A 21,568-nucleotide genomic window follows, 5' to 3' on the forward strand; every position below is an offset into this window, starting at 1 on the left:
TCTAGTGAAAATAACCTTTAAAATTGAAGGCAAAATTAAGGTATTTTTCACACAAAACCATAAAGGATTAGTTACCAGCAAACACCCACTGAAGGAAATACTAAAGAATGTTCTTCAGACAGAAGAAAATTATCACAGATGAAATTTGGAGATGGAGAAAGAAATAAAGAGCATCAAGGATAAACATATGCATAAGCTCAAATAAATATTAACTGAACAAAACAATTGCTATGGGCTTATAAATACATATAATATTAAAATATTGAGAAAATAACATAATTTGGGTAGGAAGACAAATGAAGTTAAAGTGTTCTACACTTCCCTTTATTGCTTCAGAAAGTAGTAAAATTTCAAAAAAAGTAAATTTCTAATTTATATTAGACTAACTGATCCAAAATGCATATTGTAATAGCTGAGGAGAGCACTAAGAGAACCATATAAAAATATATAACCACGTATATTGTAATACTTTATTATAATGAAATAATAATAAATAACAAAAAGAACACCAAAAAAAAGAAAAAGGAACATATAACAGGATGGAAAATAGAAGCAAATCGTATTTTAGTAGGTTTCAAGATAACTACATTAATACTTATGTTCTCTATAATGAAATAAGTATTTCAATTATAAGATAAATCTGGCTGGATAAAAAGAAATGTACTATATGCTGCTTACATGAGATAAACATTAAACTAAAGGGTAAAGAAAATTTGAAAGTAAAAGGATGAAGAAGATGTCATGCAAACACTAAGCAGAAAGAGCTAGTATATAGTATAACAAAGTATAGTTCAGCTCAAGATACATAGCAAGAGATATTGATGGATATTTTGTAATGATAAAAGGTCTAATTTACTAGGAATACTTAATTCTAAAATTTGTACCTAATGCCAACCACATATTCAAGATAAGGTAAAAATTGTTAGTATTAAAGAAGAAATAGAGAAACCCACAATTATAGTCAGAGATTTTTTTTTTAAAGATTTTATTTATTTATTTGACAGAGAGAGAGACAGCAAGAGAGGGAACATGAGCAGGGGGAGTGGGAGAGGGAGAAGCAGGCCTCCCGCTGAGCAGGGAGCCGCCGATGTAGGGCTCGATCCCAGGACCCTGGGATCATGACCGGAGCCAAAGGCAGACACCTAGCGACTGAGCCACCCAGGCACCCCTATAGTCAGAGATTTTAACATAATTTTCTTGGTGATTGATAAAATAAAGCAGATAAAAAAATTGAAAACAATATAAAATATTCAAGGAACACAATCTTTGTTTAATATATATACACACACATATAAACACTATGCCTAGCAACTGTAGACTACACATACATTTTGAGCAAACACTGAACACTTATAAAAATTGACTATATGGTGGGCTGACAAGCCAGTTTTACAAATTTCAAAGGGGTAAAAGCATAGAAAATATATCCTCTGGCCCCCCAGAATTAAGCTAGAAATCAGTAACAACAACATAATTAGAAAACACCCATGTATTTGAAAATTGAGAAATTTATTTCTAAATAACATGGGTCAAAGAAGAATCTACAATGGAAATTAGAAAATGTTTTCAATGGAATCATATTAATACGATTATTAATATGAAATATAAAAACATTAAAATGACAAATTTATAATAAATATTATACATAAATATATAATATATAAAGATATAAATTTGAATATATTAAAAATATAAATATAATAAATATAACAAATCCAACATGTGATGCAGCCAAAGCAGTATCTAAGGGGGAAATTATAACATTAATGTACACATTAGAGAAGGAGAAAGACTAAGAATCATTACCTAAGCATCAAAGTTAAGATGTTACATTAAAAAACAGCTTATTAAACCCGTGGAAAGTAGAAGGAAGGAAATACAAAGATAAGAATAGAAATCAATGAAATACAAAATATATAATAGGGAATGTAAAGAAAGCTGAAAACCATTGAAAAGGCTAAAAATTGATAAATGGTTGGCAGAAGTAATCAAGAAAAAAGAAGTCAAAATATGAGGAATGAAAAGAGGACCTTATTAAAGATTGTAATGACATTAAAAAGTTATGAGTAACTTTATGCCAGTAAGTTGGAAAATATAGACTAAAAGGGCAAATTTTTTGAAAACATAATAAAAATAATGCAAGAAAAAAGAGAAATGTCTTGATGGTCCCAAATCTGTTAAGAAATTAAATCCATAAATAAAACATTGCCACAATGAAGACCCTTGGCTCAGGGGTATCACTGGTGAATCCTATGGAACATTTAAGAAGGAAATAACACCCATCTTACATAAACTCATCACAGAAATAGAAGAGAGACTGCTTCCATACTTGTACTATGAAAGAGCATAACCTTTTTTTTTTTTTTTTTAAATAAGCTGAATGCTCAACATGGGGCTCAAACTCATGACCTGGAGATTAAAAGTCGCATGCTCTGCTGACAGCCAGCCAGACGCCCCATGAAGCAGCATAATCTTAAGAGCAAAACCTAAGGATGCTATAAGAAAGGAAAATTACAGGCCATTTTCACTCATGAACATGTACTTAAAAATCCTACTTAAAATGTTAATAAATAGACACTAGCAATATACAAAAAAATATACATTACATGTATATCACAACTGACTTGAGTTATTCTAGGAAGCAATCAATGTAATTTACCACATTAACAGAATAAAACAGGAGTTATCAAACTATTGCCCAGGAACCAAATCTGGTCTGCCGCTATGCCTATTTTTGTAAATAAAGTTTTACTAGGAAACAACTATGCCCATCCTTTTATGTTATTGCTTTCTTGTTAAAGTGACAGAGTTGTGTAATTGCAGGGGAGCCTAGATGGCCTGCAAAACCTGAAATACCATCTGGTCCTTTATAGAAAGTTTGCTGACTCATGAAATAGAGGGGAAAAAAATCCTCTCTCAATAAATGCAGAAAAGCATTTAATAAAATCCACTGTCTCATAGAATTTTATTGACTCATAATCTAAGGATTGAAAGGAATTTCCTTAATCGGCTAAGGGGCTCTACAAGAAACCTCCAGAAAACATCATACTTGATGGTTAAATATTAGAACTTTTTTTCATTTGAGATCAGCAGCATACCTGAGAGTACCTGCTTTCTTCATTTCTATTTAACTTTGTACTGGAGGTTTTTTTTAAGTGGTATATGGCAAGAAAAAAAAAAAACTTCACTGGAAAGGAAGAAATGAAAATCATATTATTTTTAGATGACCTAATTGTATAACATAATAAAGAGTTCAAAATAAAATATAGATAAATCGCTAGTATTAGTAAGTGAATTTAGGGAGGTCGACAGACATAATTGATATAAAATCAATTGTATTTTTATAAACCAAAAACAGATAATTAGGAAATAAAATATAAAAGATATCATGTATGTAGTATAGGAAATACATATAGACCTCTACACAGAAAAACCTAAAATATTATTGGAAGAACCTAAAGAAAATCTAGGTAAGGGGAGGTATATATCATATTTATGAGTTGGCAAACTCAAATTGATCTAGATATTCACTGCAATATCTACAAGAATGCCAACACTTTTTTCCTTAAGAAGTACTTTAATTAATATTTAAATTTTGTATAGTAGGACGAATTTTTATCAATGTATACACCTATGTATTTATGACTACAATAAAAATATAGAATATTTTCATCGTCCCAAAACATTCCTTTGTGCTCCTCTGTAGTCATCATATCCCCCATCCTCATCCCTAGTCAACTGTTGATCTACTTTGTCACTATAAATTGATTTTGCCTTATTTAGATTTTATATAGATGGAACCAACAGTACTCTTTTGTGTGACTTTTTTTATGCAACCTAATGTTTTTGAGATTCGTCCATTTTGTTGCATATATTAATAGTTCAGTCCTTTTTATTCTTGAGTAGTATTCTATTATATAAATGTATCATAATTTATCCATTCACCTGTGTGGAATATTTGGGTTGTTTCTAACTTAACACTATTTTTTTAAAGATTTTATTTATTTGCTTAGAGTGAGGGAGAGAGAGTGTGAGCGGCAGGGGGCTGGGGGGCGGTGCGGGAGGGAATCTCAGGCAGACTCCATGCTGAGTGCCTGACTTGGGGCTGAATCCCACAACCCTGAAATCATGACCCAAGCCGAAATCAAGAGTTGGATGCTCAAGCGACTGCGCTACCCAGGCATCGCTAACTTAACACTGTTTTTATTAAAAGCGCTACAAATACTCATGTACGAGTCTTCGTGTGAGCAATACATTTTCATTTCTTTTGGGTAAGGAATAAATACTCAAGGGTGCAATTGCTGGATCATATGATGAGTGCATGTTTAACTTTATAATAATCACTAGTTGTTTCAGAGTGGTTGTATCATTGGTATTCCCACTAGCAATATATGAATGTTCCTAGTTGTTCCACATACTTTCCAAAATGTGATGATGTCACTCTTTTTAATTCTGGCTGTTTTAATGGGTATGTAGTGGTTTCTCAATGTGGCTTTAATTTGCATTTCCATGATGATTAATGATGGAGAGCAACTTTTTGTGTGTTTATTGGCCACTTGTATGTCATCATTCTAAAATGTCTCCCAGTCTTTTGTCCATTTTGTTAATAGGGTTGTTTGTCTTATTGAGTAGTAAGGGTTCTTCATATATTTTAGAGACAAATTCTTTGTTTTAATGTTTCATAAATTCATATCTTTTCTCTCAGATTATGGCTTCTCTTCTCATTTTCTAATTATATCTTTGAAGAGCAGAGTTTTTAATTTTAATGAAAATTTATCAAATTTTTCTTTTATGCTTCTTGCCTTTTGTGTCATATCTAAGAAATATATGCTTCACTCAGGGTCATGAAGATTATTTGTTTTTTTGCAGAAGTTCTATAGTTTTGCTTTTAAAATTTAGGTCTACAATCTATTTCAAGTTAACTGTTGTGTATATGTAAGGAAAAGGTCAAAGATAATTTTTAAAAACATGGATGTCTAGCTGTTCCAAAACAATTCTTTCTCCATTGAAGTATCTTGGCATCTGTATTAGTTTCCTAGGGCTGCCGTAATTACCACAAATGTGGTGGCTCAAAATAACAGAAATTCTCTCACAATTCTGGGGGCCGGAAGGCTAAAATCGTGATGTCTGCAGGACTGTACCATAATATTATGCTATTATTTTTCTTTTAAAGTAAATATATAATAAATATGATTGCTAGGTTACTTTAAGAACAGTAGTTCATAACATACTGAAGACCTTACCAGTATTTTAGTGCACATTGCCCAAAATTCAACCATAAATGTTAGATGGGAAAAAACACTGTATTAGTTTCCTATTGCTGTTTTAACAAATTATGACTAATTTAATGGCTTAAAACAACAAATTTATTATCTTCGAGTTTTAGAGGTCAGATGTCTAAAGTGAACCCCTCTGGGCTATAATTAAAGTTTTAGCCAGCTGTGTTCCTTCTGAAGGCTCTAGGGGAGAATCTGCTTGCTTTTTCCAGCTTCCACAGGCTGCCCACATTCTTTGGCTCATGACCCCCTTCCATCTTCAAAGCCAGCTATGGCCAGTCAAGTCTTTCTCAAGATGCCATCTCACTGATTTTTTAACTCTTTAATTTCACTGTTCCCTATTTAAGGATATTTGTAAATTACACTGGGCTCACTCAGATAAGCCAGGAAAATTTCTGTATTTTAAGGTCAGCTAGTTAACCACCTTAATTCTGTCTGACACCTTAATTCCATTTTGTTACATAACCTATCATATTTATAGGTTCTGAGGATTAGAAGGTGGTCATCTCTGTGAGGATGAAATTATTCTGCCCATCACACCCATTCATAAGAAAGTTAACAATTCATAGGGAAAGCAGTATAGTTGACCCTTGAACAATGCAGGGGGTAGGGGTGCTGACCCCGCATGCAGCTGAAAATCCATGTATAACTTTTAACTTCCCCAAAGCTTAACTAATAGCCTACTTTTGACCAGAAGTGTCTTACTGATAACATAAACAGTTGATTAACACATATTTTACGTTATATGTATTATATAGTGTATTCTGTAGGCTAGAGAAGAAAATGTTAAGAAAATCATAAGAGAAAATACATTTATAGTACTGTATTGTGTCAAAAAAGTCTGCATATAAGTAGACTTGTGCAGTTCAAAGCCATATTGTTCAAGAGTTATTATAATCCTGTCTATAATTGTGAAGTTGTTCAATAACAGTTATTCTTTTACTACAGATACAGTAACCACACATCATATAGAAGATCAGAGAACATGCTAAATAGGAAAAAATCCCATTTGATCTCTGTTTAGCCTGAAAAAAACATTTTTTTAAAAGATTTTATTTATTTATTGGACGGAGAGAGAGAGAGTACAAGCAGGGGGAGCAGCAGAGGGAGAGGGAGAAGCAGGCTCCCCCCTGAGCAGGGAGCCTGATGCGGGGCTCCTGAAGCTCGATCCCAGGACCCTGGGATCATGACCTGAGCCCAAGGCAGACTCTTAACTTACTGAGCTACCCAGGTGCCCCTAGCCCAAAAATTTCTTAAGGGTAGACTGCATATCCCTTACTTGTCTTGCAGTATATATTTTTCTCTTTATTAGATTATTAAGTTCAAATTTTATCCTTCTTTAGTCATTTACACTATGCTATGTGTTTTTACATATTTTACCCATTAAAATTGGGACAAACTTTTTAAAGAGTCCAATGTAAGATAATCACTTAGACAGTCGCTGTGCATAATAAATGCTAAATAAATAAACACTATTATTTCTAATAGCCTTTTAGATAGGGTGGCTATTTTTTAGGAAAGTGAATGAAATACAAAAATGACCTGTCCAGTATCATGCCATAAGGTGGAACTAGGAACTGCAAACATGTGCATTTGTCACAGTAAAGTTAAGATTGAATATAGCTTCACACAGAAACTTTTTTTAAAAAAAGCAATACTTTCTTATAACATTACACCCCCAAATATATTTGATTAAGCTCCTCCTTAATTCATTCAATGTTTGATACTGTAAGAAGAGATGGAAATGCCCCAGATAGGCTTTGTTATAGTCTACTTTGAATGAAATCTTCTGCAGTATTGAAAATAAAGTCTTTTGGGGAGAATTGGGAAAGGTGATTTGTTTTTGCCTAGAATAATGATGCTGTTCTCTTTATAGTCTTGAAATCTGTGGAAGCCACAGCTCAAAATGACTCATCAAATGTCATGGAGGCAGTGAGCAGAAATATTTTGAAAGATACTACCTGAGGGGTTTTGCTCTGAGCCCAATTATGAGCAGACAGGCTTGGTCTATGCCTCCCTATGTATTCTTGGAATTTATGGCAGCACAGAGGCTTCAAATATCAGCAAATTTGATAGAATGGATATTTAATTAATTATAAAACAATACATATTAAAGAAATGCTTATATGAAAGTAATCTCAATTATCTATACATGTATGATGTATTTTTTGTGGATTAAGATAATTTTTAATGCCACGATTATAGTTTTACTAAATATTGAGGATATGCCTAGAGCACTCACTTTATTAGTTTGGTGAAATACATTTAAGGAATACAAACAAATTCATGTAATAAAAATTAAAAAACTAGAACATTTGAAAAATCAAACATGGAGAATTTTCTTACTTTTGTTAAATGTGTCTACATTCACTCATCAGCGTGAATAATCAAGAATGAATTGTTCATGCAGACTATTTTACTTATTCTAAACCACTGTATATGTTCTATTAGGATTATTCTAAAAAACCTTTCACCTCATTGTTATATGACCTCAATTCCTTCTTCAGATGTCTCAGTCCAAGACCAATGTAAATAATGGGACTGATTTTCTGTTGGGGAAATGGTTGTCTGGGTAGCTCATTTTTAAAAAAATTTTTTTATTATTTTTAATTTTATTATGTTATGTTAATCACCATACATTACATCATTAGTTTTTTTTTTTTAAGATTTTATTTATTTATTTGACAGAGACACAGCAAGATAGGGAACATAAGCAGGGGGAGTGGGAGAGGGAGAAGCCGGCCTCCCGCCGAGCAGGGAACCCGATGCGGGGCTTGATCCCAGGACCCTGAGATCATGACCGGAGCCGAAGGCAGACGCTTAACGACTGAGCCACCCAGGCGCCCCTCATCATTAGTTTTTGGTGTAGTGTTCTGTGATTCATTGTTTGCGTATAACACCCAGTGCTCCATTCAGTACGTATCCTCTTTAATACCCATCACCAGGCTAACCCATCCCCTCACCCCCCTCCCCTCTAGAACCCTCAGTTTGTGTCTCAGAGTCCATAGTCTCTCGTGGTTCGTCTCCCCCACCGATTTCCCCCCCTTCATGGTAGCTCTTTTTTAAGTTCCTACAGTCGATTCTGAGATTTGGGTCAACTTCCCATCTTCATTCCCTGTTTTCTCCTTAACTAAATGCTGGGTACTCTTTATTCTCCTTTTTCTCCCAAATCTGCTACCACTCAGTCTATACTTTGGGATTCCTCTCTCCCCAAAACTAATGGTCAAATGAGACAGGAAGGAAGCCTGAGAGTAACATGGGGTTCCTTTCAAGTTTCTTTTCTTATGGAGATCATTTGATTTCTGGCTGGATCTTTACTCCAATACCCATGTGATGGACACAGAAAATAATGGTATTTTTATGGCACACATGCCATCACAGAAAAGGCTGTGGTTATTCATGCCTAGTACCCTAGGCCCCGACTTGCTACTCTGAAGGAATAAACACCTTGGGCTGACCTGTTACCTATTTTCAGTAAATTTCTTTTCCTATTGTTGGGGAGCTATAATTTAAACAAAGAAGGTACTTATCTTTGGGTACCTCCTTGGAATAGAAGTCTCCTTGGCACTCTTTTTTTTTTGAACTGGAATATAGAAATTCAGACAACTATTCCTACTGGTTCATGTTATTAAGATTCCGGTGCTATCTTATCAGCAAATATGATTGGAGCAGTAGGATCATGTTTCATTTTTCCTACTGAAATATTGCTTTAACAATTAAGGTACCCTTTTTTTTTAAAAAGGATTTTATTTGTAAGTAATCTTTACTCTCTGAGATCGGGTCACATGCTCCACCCACTGAGCCAGCCAGGTGCCCCAAGGTGCTTTTGTGTAAACATCAAGACATGATGATGAAAGCCAGGTGTTAGACATAGTGTGTAATGGTGGACAAGACTTGTTTTTTTTTCCCCCAAGGCTTAGGGTAGTGAAACACAAGAATTCTAAGAAAAACTATTATTAGTAGGAGTATAAATTCTCTTCCTTTATTCTTAGGATGGCTTAAATCTTTCCATCCTTTAGATGTCAGCTTAACAGAGAAGGCTTCCCACCCTGACTCGTGACTGCCCATCATTCTGTCAGTTCCTTGTTGGCATCTAGTCTTTCTTAGAAGTTTACATATTTATATATTTGTTGTTTCTAATCTGTCAGCCCTATCAGAATATAAACTCCCTGAGAGCAGGTTCCATGCTCACCTTATTCACATTTGTATCCTAGGTGTCTAGCATAAAGCCTAGCACACAAAATGCACCTATATTTCCTTAATGAATGAAACTTATGACCTCTTGCGAAAAGCATATATTTGAAACAAAAATTTTAAACATTTAGCTTAATTTTTCCAGTTCATTTTACATATAAACGAAGTGATTGATTTTTGAGTCTCATTACTGTTGGGTGGCATTTTACATAAACGTTTCCTTTGTGTCACATGGATGTCCAAATTTACAGAATAATAATAATTACAGCCCCGACCACTTCTCCCCCACCCCCCCACCCCCACCCCACGCCAACACATTACCCACATTTGCTCCTGTTCCTGCCATAATTCGAGAGCTTTGGGTTGGTTTTGTTTTGTTTTGTTTTGCCCCTCACACTGATTTGAAGCCTGGCAGATCTGGCCTAATTTAAAGGCATTAAGTATATAATTGTAAAAGTGTGAGGGTGCTCGATCTCAAAACTTAATCCCAGAGATCCATGTCAGACGAAATCGACGCACGTTTCTGCCAAGGGTTTGTCCCAAGAGGCGAACTACTCTCCAAGGGCTCTGTAGCCAAGTTGGCCGACTGCCCCTGAGTATTGGACACAGCCTTCGTTTCTTGATTTGGGGTCAGGCTTACTTTTCCAATTGTTAAGCACGCCTGTGTGTGCGTGCGAGACTTGTGGACTGTGAGGTGCGTCTTTGGGGCGTAGCCGGGCGGTTTAAACCAGCGAATCCGCGTTCACCTACACCTTCCACCTCTGCTCATCTCGGCAGGCGCTCCACGGGTTTGCACGAACTCGCGGGTCCTGACCCTCCTTCCCTCTCCGCCGTGCCCGGACAACCCGGGGCAGCGAGGGGTGAGGATGAAGTTGGAAAAACTGAACCAGATCTAGAGCCGAGCGCCGAAACGCACTTGGAGGGAGGCTTCAGCGCGCTGGAGAGGGAGGCAAGTTGCACCCGCGCGAAAGGGGCGGGCCGGCTCGGGCCGCTCGCATTTCCTGTGACAGGGTCTGCCCCAGCCTCTCCTTCTCCCGCGGCGGCGGGACCATTTCCTGAATCGCTGAAGCGGAGGGAGGACTGGGGCGCGGCCCTACCACTAGCTCAAACGGGAGGGGGGGCGGGTCAGGAAAGGATGAAGGACGAGAGGTCTACCAAGAACAGGACAGTGCTACCGGGGCTATGGTTCCCCGGTAACGCGCCGAAAGAGGACTTCTATGGGCCAAAATAACTCCTGTAGGCCAGGCCGGCCGGCCCTTCGTTCGGCGCCGGAGCATCCCCCCTCCCCGCATTCCCGAGGTGGTTCGGCCCGAGAGGCCGGCGTCTCTCCCCCAGTTTGCCGTTCACCCGGAGCGCTCGGGACTTGCCCGTAGTGGTGACGGCGGCAACATGTCTGTGGCGTTCGCAGCCCCGCGGCAGCGAGGCAAGGGGGAGATCACTCCCGCTGCGATTCAGAAGGTGAAGCCTCGCGGGGTCGGGGATGCCAGGCCCATCCTGCCCTTGGGAGCGCTACCGGGGGCCGGCCCGGGAGTCGGCCGGGCCGGGGGCGGAGGCGGGCCTGCTGGGAGGCGGTCGGGTGTGGGAACCCGAGCCGCGGGCTGTGCCTGAGTGGGTGGCGGAAGGCGGCGAACCGGTTCTCCCACGGAGTCCTTCACGCGTTTGGGCTCTTTCCTATAAGCACAAAAGCCCAAGTAACCGCCGCTGGATTTCTCTAGGGATGGGGCGGCGTTCGGGCGGCGGGGCGCGTGCGCCCGGCGGCAGCGGCCGCGCGGGGAAGGGCTGTTTGTCGGAGCCGGCGCCCCCCGCGGCCCCGCGCGTCGCTCCGGAGTTACTTTGGCGTCGCCCCGCCCAGCGCGCAGCGGCTGCTTCGTGCACGCCCAACCTCGGGTCGCGGGAGGCCGAGGGGAAGTCGGAGCGCTGATCGCCGCTCTCCGCCACGCTGCGCACTTTGGCCGACTTGGGGGAGCTCCCGGGAGAACTTGGGGGGACGCTGCAAGAGCCTGAGGGGCGGGCGAAGGAGCACCCTGTGGACTTCGGGGTTACCCTCGGAGTTCCCTTCTCCCTTCCGGATTCATCCCCTCTCCGTGTACATCTGCAGCAAATACTCATCGAGCGCCTGCTCTGGGTGCTGGGGCTACAATGGTGAGCCATGGTCCCTGCCTTCATGGAACTTGGAGTCTAGTGGTGGAGACAATCTGATAATCATGATCTATTACAGAAGTCGTGATAAACACACGGGGAGGTGCGTCCCTTTTAGAGGATAGTTCAACCTCTGTCGCTGCTGTGTTACTGCCAGTTAGGGACACAAAGCTGCTTTATTGGCCGCTATCCCTTGCTGCCCATGAGCAAGGCAGTAATCTGAATTTTAGTCAGCCAGACTTTGAAAAGTTACTTGCTAATTGAGCAGTTTACCTTAAATATTTCGGTTTTGTTGTATACGCTGGGATGAAGATGAAAATTGAAGAAAAGTCAACTTTTCGTACCACTCAGGACACCATTGTATGCCCAGCAGATTATGTTAATGGGTTTCAGTTTACTGTCAGGTTTTTCCTAGTGTGGCATTTGACATTTGCCCAACTGTTGCTTTATTTTATGAATAAACCGGCTTGTCAGTGCCTGGAAATGCAGTGCTTTAATGTAGTGCATTGGGCTAAGTCTGCAGCCTGGCAAACAGCTCCAAGTACATACACTGAAGATGTGTTTCTGGAGGGATTCATTTTTTATTTTTACTTTTGGACTGTAGAAGAGTCCTGAGGTTGGTTGGGTAGTTTCCAAAAAGAGTTTTTCCTAAATACATGTTAAGATATTTATTATGAGTGCTTAATTCAGGAGCTGCAGATCAATTAGTTTTCATTCTCAGATGAGAAGAGAAAATGGATTCCAAATTGTCTTACTCTATACAGTGTGAGAGATTGATGTTAGAAATGAGACATATTCTATGGTGAAGTTTGTTAGGTTGAGTAATTGACTGAGGAGATATGTTGTGAAGTCATTAGATTGGACTAATGGATTTTAAAGACACATTTTTTTGGCATCCAGTGACTCTATTTAGGAAATAACCGCACTTTTCGGAAGAGCATGTCAATATATGTATTTTTTTCCTAGCAAGTGAAGATTGTGATTTGTTTGCAGGAAGAAAATCACAATTAAGGTTAAATGGATTTTTGTTTTTAAAAGAGGTACATTAAATTATTGAGATAGAGTGATTATTATTATTTTTTTTTAAAGATTTTATTTATTTGACAGAGAGACACAGCGAGAGAGGGAACACAAGCAGAGGGAGTGGGAGAGGGAGAAGCAGGCTTCCCGCCGAGCAGGGAGCCCGATGCGGGGCTCAATCCCAGGACGCTGAGATCATGACCTGAGCCAAAGGCAGACGCTTAACGACTGAGCCACCCAGGCGCCCCGTGAGATAGAGTGATTATTGTATTATACTTTATTAGGTCTTAGAAAGGTGGGGCAAGTTCAGGAGGAACATCTACTTCTGTCCCTTGACCTTAAGATAAATCTGAGCCTCTGAAATCATAAGTGATTTGCACAGGATTGTGAAGCCGGCCCTCAGACTAACTGGCCTTTTCATTGCTACATCAGTACTCTTTCCTCAATGCCATCTTACTTGGATGAGTTATTTAACCCTGAAAGCCAATATTGCTTTGAATTGCTGTAAGACAATAGAATGATAAATTGATATGCTTTTTGTTTTTAAACTTTTGGGACAACTTAATTATAAGGTAAGCTCATAAAGTGTGCAACAAATATACATGCTTAGAAGTTATCGTTTTTGATTATTCCATGTTTGGAGAATCACAGAACCATACTGTATAACAGTTGGAAACTAGCCATCTATCTCCTCAAGCTTCATGGGCTTACGTTTTCATATGTTCATTGTGGATAAGGACAAAATTTTTCTTTACTACTGCAAAGCATAAGAATGATGCAGAGTCAGCTTGGACCCTTACCTCTTAGTCTTAACGGGCTAAAGCTTCTATTACAGGTTGTAGAGGTAATAAAATGTTTGAATACAAACGAAACCCCTCCTTGGCTTCAGGTAATAATTCAGAGGGAGAATAAATGAAATACAGTTATTTGAAAGTTGTTGACTAAACATATCATTCCAGAGGTGTAGAATAAGACTTAAAAGACCAGAATAGATTCAGTTCCTATATGAATAAACATTTCTTAGAAATCTGAAGGATTTTTAAAATTTTACGTGATGCACTAGATTTACAATAAACTTTTTCTAATTTTATTTCAGATGTTGGATGAAAATAACCATCTTATTCAGTGTATAATGGACTATCAGAATAAAGGAAAGACCTCAGAGTGTTCTCAGTAAGAATGATATGAAAAATTTTTTGTATTCATTTTTCTGTGTTAATTTTTTACTTTTCTTTTTAATAACTGCTTTACTGAGATATAATTCACATACCATGCAATTCACCCATTTTAAAGTTTATAATTCGAAGCTCTTAGTATATTCATAGAGTCGTGTTATCATCACTTCGGTCCATTTTAGAACATTTTCATCATCTCCAAAAGAATCCTATACCCATTAGCAATAACTTTCCATTCCCACCTCCTAATCCCTCACCCCCTGACAACCACTAATCTGCTTTCTGTCTGTGTAGATTGGCCTATTGTGGACATTTTATGTAAATGACTGTATAATGTGTGGTCTTTTTTGACTGAGTTCTTTTCTTTAGCATAATATTTTCCAAGGTTCATCAGTTTTGAAGCATGTATCAATACTTCCTTTCTGTTGCTAAACAATTTTTTATTGTATGGTCATACCATGTTTTATTTATCCATCAGTAATGGACATTTGGGTTTTCATTTCTTGGCTATTAATAATACTTATATGAACATTAGGCTACAATTTTTTGTGTGACTTTTCCTGATTTTTATAAAAGAAAAATTTGTTCTTTGGGATGCAGTGGGTCTCTTTTTTTTCTTTTTAAATACTTATCCTGCAAATTTCTGTGTACTCTGATTTGTGGAAAAGTTAGATCGTCACATTTTTGGATATTTAGTTACATCCATATATATGGTTGAGAAAGCAAAGCATCTAATAAATAGAGAATTGGTTATCATAAGAACCAAACTTGTTTTTTTTTAAGATTTTATTTATTTATTTGAGAGAGAGAGAATGAGAGAGAACACATGAGAGGGGTTAGGGTCAGAGGGAGAAGCAGACTCCCTGCCGAGCAGGGAGCCCGATGCTGGACTCGATCCCGGGACTCCAGGATCATGACCTGAGCCGAAGGCAGTCGCTTAACCAACTGAGCCACCCAGGTGCTCCCAAACTTGTTGTTTTGAAGTGATGTGTCAGAAGTAAATGCTATCCTTAATAGAATGTGATGTAGTGGAACAAGCTGAATATTTTATCAAAAGTCTCTAGAGTAGCACTGTCCAGTAGAAATATATTGTAAGCCACATATATAATTTTACATTTGCTGATAGACACATTAAACAAGTAAAAGGAAACAGAAATTAATATTATAATATATTTTACTTAAGCCGTTATTTCCAAAATAATATCACTTTAATACATAATCTACATAAATATATTAATGAGATAGTTTATATTCTTTTGTTTTATACTTAGTCTTTGCAATCCCTTGTGAATCTTACTCTAATAACACATCATTTTGAACTAGCTGCATTTCATTCTACCTAGTGGCTACTTTATTGGACAGTGCAGCTCTAAAATATTTTATTCTCACCATTATTTTGTGACACACCTGTCTTTCCTAGAGCTCTCACTGGTCTGTTCTCAAGTAGATTTTTCCAACAACCCTGGTTCTTGCCTCTGCATGCACTTTCCTGCTATGCTGGACTTTTGCTATTACTTGATTCATCCTTTATCTAATTCTGAGTCTCTCTTGGTTACTTTGTCTTTTTTCTCTTTGTTTAATACCATTTTTGAAATGAAAAAGTCATGTAGGGTCATTGTAAAAAGAAAATCATAAAGTATAAAATTTGGTAGAGATAAAAGCAAGTCACATTTCACTTTCCAATCTTAAGCTTCTCCTCTCCGCAGGGGTAACTACTTTTAATAGTTTACTACCTATCCTTCTAAACATTTCTTTGTGCATTTACACACATGGCACTCGTATCTACATAAACACATTTAGATAAATGTTTTTGTTTTTTAATGGGTTAGAATTTTATAAATGGAATGGCTGGGTCAAAGACCATGCTAAATTGCCAAATTACCCTGCAAAAAGATTGTATTGGTTTGCTTTCTCTCAGCCAGATTTCAGAGCCTTGGTTTTCAACATCCTCTGCCAGCATTGGATTTTAGTCGTCTTTGAAAAATTTTTGCTCATCTGGTTGGTGAAAAGTGGTATCTTTTTCTAAAACTTTATTTTGAAATGATTTCATTCTTACAAAAAACATTTTAAAGACCGTATAAGAAATTCCTGTATGCCCTTCACTTTCATTTTTCTCCTTATCATTCGTTTCTTCTACATATTTCTCTGAAACATTTGAGAATAAGTTGCAGACATGATTCTTTCTTACTTTTAATTACCGCAGTGTGTTTTTCATAAAAACAGGCACAAATTCTTAAATAACCAGGGTATAATTGTTAAAATGAATAATGCAGTGCTGTAATCTTCAGACTTGTTTAAAATTTTGCCAGTCGTCCCATTAATGTATTTTTTTCAGGTTTAGGATCCAGTGCAGGATCAGATGTTGGATTTATTGTCACATGCCTTGAGTATACCTTTGATCTGAAACCATTCTTCAGTCTGTTATCTTTCATGTTGTTGATGTTATTGAAGAATACATAGCAGTTATTTTGTGTAATGTCCCTCATTTTAGATTTGATTTGTGTTTCCCCTTGATTAGATTCATATTATGCACTTTTGGCAAGAGCATCACAAATATGGTGGTGTGTCCTTCTCAGTGCATTCTCAATTAGCTGTATGATAGTGATTTGTCCCAGTACTGAGAATCTTAATCACTTAGTTGAGGTGTGGCCTGCCAGTTTCTCCACTGTAAAGTTACTATTTTTCTCTTTTTAATTCATATGTATCTTGTTGGGCAGATACTTTGAGACACATGTTATTCCTTCTTGTACTTTTTTTTTTTTAGCATTTATTTTAGCATCCATCATCCAATGATTCTTGACTGAAACAGTTATTACTGTGGTGGTTGCCAAATGGTGACTAAATCAATCATTCCTTCTACATTTATTTGAAATCCTACTCTAAGGAAACCATTTCTCATTCCCTGCACCCATTCACTCATTCATTTATTTATATCTGAACGGATTTATGGATTCTTTTTTTTTTTTTTAAGATTTTATTTGTTTATTTATAGGACAGAGAGACACACAGCGAGAGAGGGAACACAAGCAGGGGAAGTGGGGGAGGGAGAAGCAGGCTTCCCGCGGAGCAGGGAGCCCGATGTGGGGCTTGATCCCAGGACCCTGGGATCATGACCTGAGCCGAAGGCAGACGCTTAACGACTGAGCCACCCAGGTGCCCCGGATTTATGGATTCTTAACTGTATTCTTTAGGTTATAATGTTACTCTATTTTCTTTCTTTAGTTGTCCCCAATGTTGACCACTGGAGCCCTTCAAGCTGACTTTTTGATATGTATTCATTATTTTTTGAGCATTTTCTTATTTTCTTGCACCACAAAATGTTCTAGACTCATCTTGTTCTTTTTCCTGCCCCAGTTTGGAATTACCTGTTTCTTCAAGCCCTGGTTCTTTTTTTAGAGAATGATATTTAGAAACTTAGGTCTGAGTACTAGGATATTTTATTTTCTAGTCATTTGTACATTTTGCATTTTATATGATCATTTCCATTACTTTTATGTATATTGTTTCTTCAATGAGTCATGTCTGTTTATATTTCAAAATATTCTTTAAAAAATTAATTAGCTGATCTATTACCTTAGTTTAACTATGGATAATCATCAGTGGTAAGGAGATCACTGCCTCAGATCAGCCATGGGATAATAAAAATTGACAGGCTCTGATTAGAATACTTATTTTCATCTATGGCTTTTTACACTGCCAGATAGAGCCAAGGGATTTTTGTGGCATGGGTCTGGTTCAGTTTCTTAAAGGACCCAGCGGTACATGGCATGGATAGGATGTGTTCAGATCTAGAATCAGCCTTTCCAACTTGAGTCAACAAAAGCTTATACTGTTTTATTCTTTATATTCTTAGCTTTTTTGTGTATATATGATCATTTCCCCCTTCTCTGCATATTGGAATAGACCTCATCTTCTCACATATTTGGTGCAGATGGGGTTTAAATTGGTTTAGATGGAATCTTACATTTTACTTTTCCTGATGGATTTAATTTCATTCTTAGAGCTCTTTAGATTTTTTTTTTTTAAGTTGTTAGTGTTGGTTTGTGAGTAAAGAGAAGAAAATTTCTCCTCTCAACCTTAAATGTTCTTGTTTCTTGCATTAGGAGAAGGAAAAGGAAAATGAAGAGGAACATCAATAAATGACAGCCATCTGGGAATTGATAGGTCAATTTTAATTAAACAGTTCCTTAAGATGTGATAACTGCCTAAGACAGTGTTTTTTAATATAAAATAACTTTATTTTTATGAAAGTAGTATATGAATTGTAGAAAATTAAAAAGCACAGATAAAGTAAAAGTAAGATAACAAACACTATTCTTACCACCTAAAGATTTTCACTGGTAACATCTCTGTATATATTGCTTTATCTCTCTTTATCTACATACATGTGCACACGCTCCTGTTATGCTCAATAAAAGTAAATCACTTGTGGAGCTCATATGCACAGATCCTCTTCCCTTTAAATTCTGATAACATATGTGTGAGAATATATTATTGTTCTATTGTAGTGTTTGATTTGAGTATTTTCTAAATCAACTTATATTTTTACTTAAATCAACCCTTATTTTTTGTATTTCATCATGAATGTGACTACTTCAGAGTGTCCTGTAAGTGGTTTTCATACAAAAAAAATTTGTATTAATCATTATGTAAAAGAATGTAGTTTTAAATCTCTAGTTAGGAAGATAACTTTTATTTTGTAAATTATATTTCTGTTACCTTATAAATATAATCTTCATAGCTTCTTGGTAAAGGTTTATTGTTAAAAATGAGCTCTGACTTTTTCAGGTTCATTTTTTAATTATATCAATAAATTTAATAGTGGTTATTTGACCTTACTCCAGATAATTGATGTAGTGGTTCTTAGTGGAATTTTTGGGACATGGAACTGCCTCTCATTTAATGGGTTAATAATTATGGGTGTTTGGAATATCTGTCAGTATTTATTAGGAAGTTACCATCGTCAAATGTAAAATGTTGAATATGTTTATATCTGTCCTTATCATATATACTCAGTTTTCTTTTGTTAATATAGACTGTTTTAGAGGTAATAGACATGTACATTAAAAAAGTAAAAGTATATACAGAATAAAGTTTCTCAGGAAAATATTTCTTTAATATTTGTAGAAGAATCTACTTTTTATTATCATTTCAGTAGAGTCAGCTGAAGCCAGGAATGTTTGCTTATTGCTGTTTAGGTGATGTATACACAAACTTGTAAAAGAATATGAATATATACTACCTTTTTTTTTTTTTTTTTAATATACTACCTTTTCATTAATATTCATCTTTGAGTCTTGAATAACCTTAGGGAAGTGTACTTGATGAATGCTATAAAAATAATGCAGGTTACAAAAAAGAAAACCTACTGAAGTTAGATAACATAGCTTACATTAGGTAAAAGATTTGGGGTTATTAGGACAGTTGGAGTAATTTGAATGGGTTTGTGGATTACATGGTATTACTGTATCAATATTTGTTGTACTGTGGTTGTATATGGGAATTTCCTTGTTTTTAGGAAATTGACACTGAAGTATTAGGAGTAGTGGGATATTATGTCTGTAACTGACTCAAAAGATTTTGAAAAAAAGTGTGTGTGTGTTTGCATGTGTGTACATATTGGTGTGTGTGTTTAGAGATGGAGTAAGACAAATGTTGTGAAATGCCGATGATTGGGGAGTGTGGAAAGATATTTGGGAATTCTTCATGCTATTCTTAAAACTAAGTTTAAAATTATTTCAAAAATTAAAAGTTAAAAAGATTTAGGTTGGGGAAATGTCTTAAAACTAAAGTACTCTGTAAAAGTTGCTGTATTTATCGATGTTTAGAACCACAGGACTTTGGAGATCTACTTTAACTCCCATTATTTTACAAATGAGGCCTTGAGAGCGTGGCAGATTAGATTTAACAGTATTCTAATGTGGACTTGTTAAGTACTAATCAGCATGACTACAGTTTTTTCTTAAAGGGTCATGAGGAAGCCATAGTCTCTTAGAAAGGTTTGTTATTTTTATTTTTGCAGGGTAGTCAGCAAACCTCATATCTGAATATATTAAAGCCATATTAATACTCAGAGAAGAAAAGAAAAACTTCAAGGAGTAGACTTTGAAATGGGTTATATATATATTTTTAAGATTTTATTTATTTATTTGTCAGAGAGAAAGAGACCACAAGCAGGGGGAGCGACAGGCTGAGGACGAAGCAGGCTCCCCGCTGAGCAGGGAGCTCGATGTGATTGGGTGGGGGCCTCGATCCCAGGGATCATGATCTGAGCCGGAGGCAGACGCTTAACTGAATGAGCCACCCAGGTGTCCCCCTGGGTTATATGTTCTAATTAAAAATGGCTGGCTGGTGGGGCACCTGGGTGGCTCAGTCGTTAAGCGTCTGCCTTCGGCTCAGGTCATGATCTCAGCGTCCTGGGATCGAGCCCCGCATCGGGCTCCCTGCTCGGCGGGAAGCCTGCTTCTCTCTCTCCCACTCCCCCTGCTTGTGTTCCCTCTCTCGCTGTCTCTCTCTGTCAAATAAATAAATAAAATCTTTAAAAATGGCTGACTGGTTTTAAAAAATGACAAGATTTTGGAACCCTGTATCCTAAATTCCATTCAAGATCTTTACAGAATAATAGTTCCAGCTAGTGTTTCCTGTTAGTGCGGTTTTAAGAATTTTGACAATGTAATTAAGCATTATGGATAATTCAGTACAGTATAATAATTCCTTGTCTTCTTTTGTCTAAGGATCACTGTAACAAACATTTTATCATGTCTAATTGAGCAACATAGTGTAATATGTGAGGAGGAGCATTAAGAGCCTAAACTTGTTTTTAAACTACAAAAACAAAAAAGGAAACAAACTTTGGGAAGTGTTGGTTATGTCTGTTACCTTGATTGTGGTGATGGTGTCACAGGTGTTGGCATATGTCCAAACTCATCAAATTGTACAAGTTAAATATGTGTGGGTCTTTGTATATTGGTTATACCTCTAATAAATCTGTAAAAAATAAACAAAAAGCATAAACTTGTTAGTGAAGAAAATTGAAGGTCAGTGAGAAGTAGGGTTTTTTTCTTTAGTAAGAAAAAAGTAGTAAAACCAGTTCTAATAGAAAAAAAATAATGCAGCAAAAGATTTCCTAGGATTCCTCATATGGTGTGTAGAGAACAACTTCATCTGGGATCTGTGTTAGAAGACTTTATTTAGCCGAATAAAGTTCTTTTATCTTATTTTCATTATTTTAATTTGTATTTAATATTTCTAGGTAAACAAAATTCTGAAACGGTGTAACAATTTGGTAATAGGATTTATAAGTTTGTTTTTGGAGGATTTACAAACACTAGTAACTGGATCACTACCAATTTGCAGAGAGTTAGCAAAACTAATTCCTAAGATCACAGTGAACATGCTTAACCACTTCATTGCACTAGTGAGAATTTGCTTTGTTTTATAAAGTTAATTCTTAATGGTATTAGTGCCCTATTATTTTCTGTCTCATATATGTCTCAATAGTGCCCTATTACTTTCTTTACATACATACGTATACATATATATATATGTATTTGTAAGTGAAGACACCTATTCATTGTTTTCTCTATATGCTGAGCCCTAACAGATGGGCAGTAGGCATAAATTGTTGGTCACTGCTGCCGGTAAAAGAAAAGTTGTGTGATTCCTGCCTCCTTCCTGACATTTTCAGCAGAGCCTGTTGCCTGGACTTGGGTTTGAGGTTTTTGGCAATATGAAAATGGCAGGGGGAAGGGAATAAGCATGTCA

The 21,568-nt window shown here is 36.9% G+C and overlaps 1 protein-coding gene across 3 annotated transcripts in view; it reads left to right on the top strand.

Moving 5' to 3' along the window:
• Nucleotides 1-10,785: 10,785 nt before the first annotated feature.
• SS18 (SS18 subunit of BAF chromatin remodeling complex) overlaps nt 10,786-21,568 on the top strand; it is a 90,192-nt gene continuing 79,409 nt past the window's right edge. For 2 of the 3 annotated variants that reach the window (XM_021686072.2, XM_021686071.2), the window contains exons 1-2: nt 10,786-10,928; nt 13,726-13,802. In XM_021686072.2, coding sequence (XP_021541747.1) covers nt 10,860-10,928; nt 13,726-13,802 — 146 coding nt within the window. In that variant the 5' untranslated portion in view covers nt 10,786-10,859. The remainder of the gene's footprint in view (nt 10,929-13,725; nt 13,803-21,568) is intronic. The other variant, XM_021686067.1, reaches the window with a different exon arrangement.

The sequence above is a fragment of the Neomonachus schauinslandi genome, chromosome 14, assembly GCF_002201575.2.
Source record: "Neomonachus schauinslandi chromosome 14, ASM220157v2, whole genome shotgun sequence".
NCBI lineage: Eukaryota > Metazoa > Chordata > Mammalia > Carnivora > Phocidae > Neomonachus > Neomonachus schauinslandi.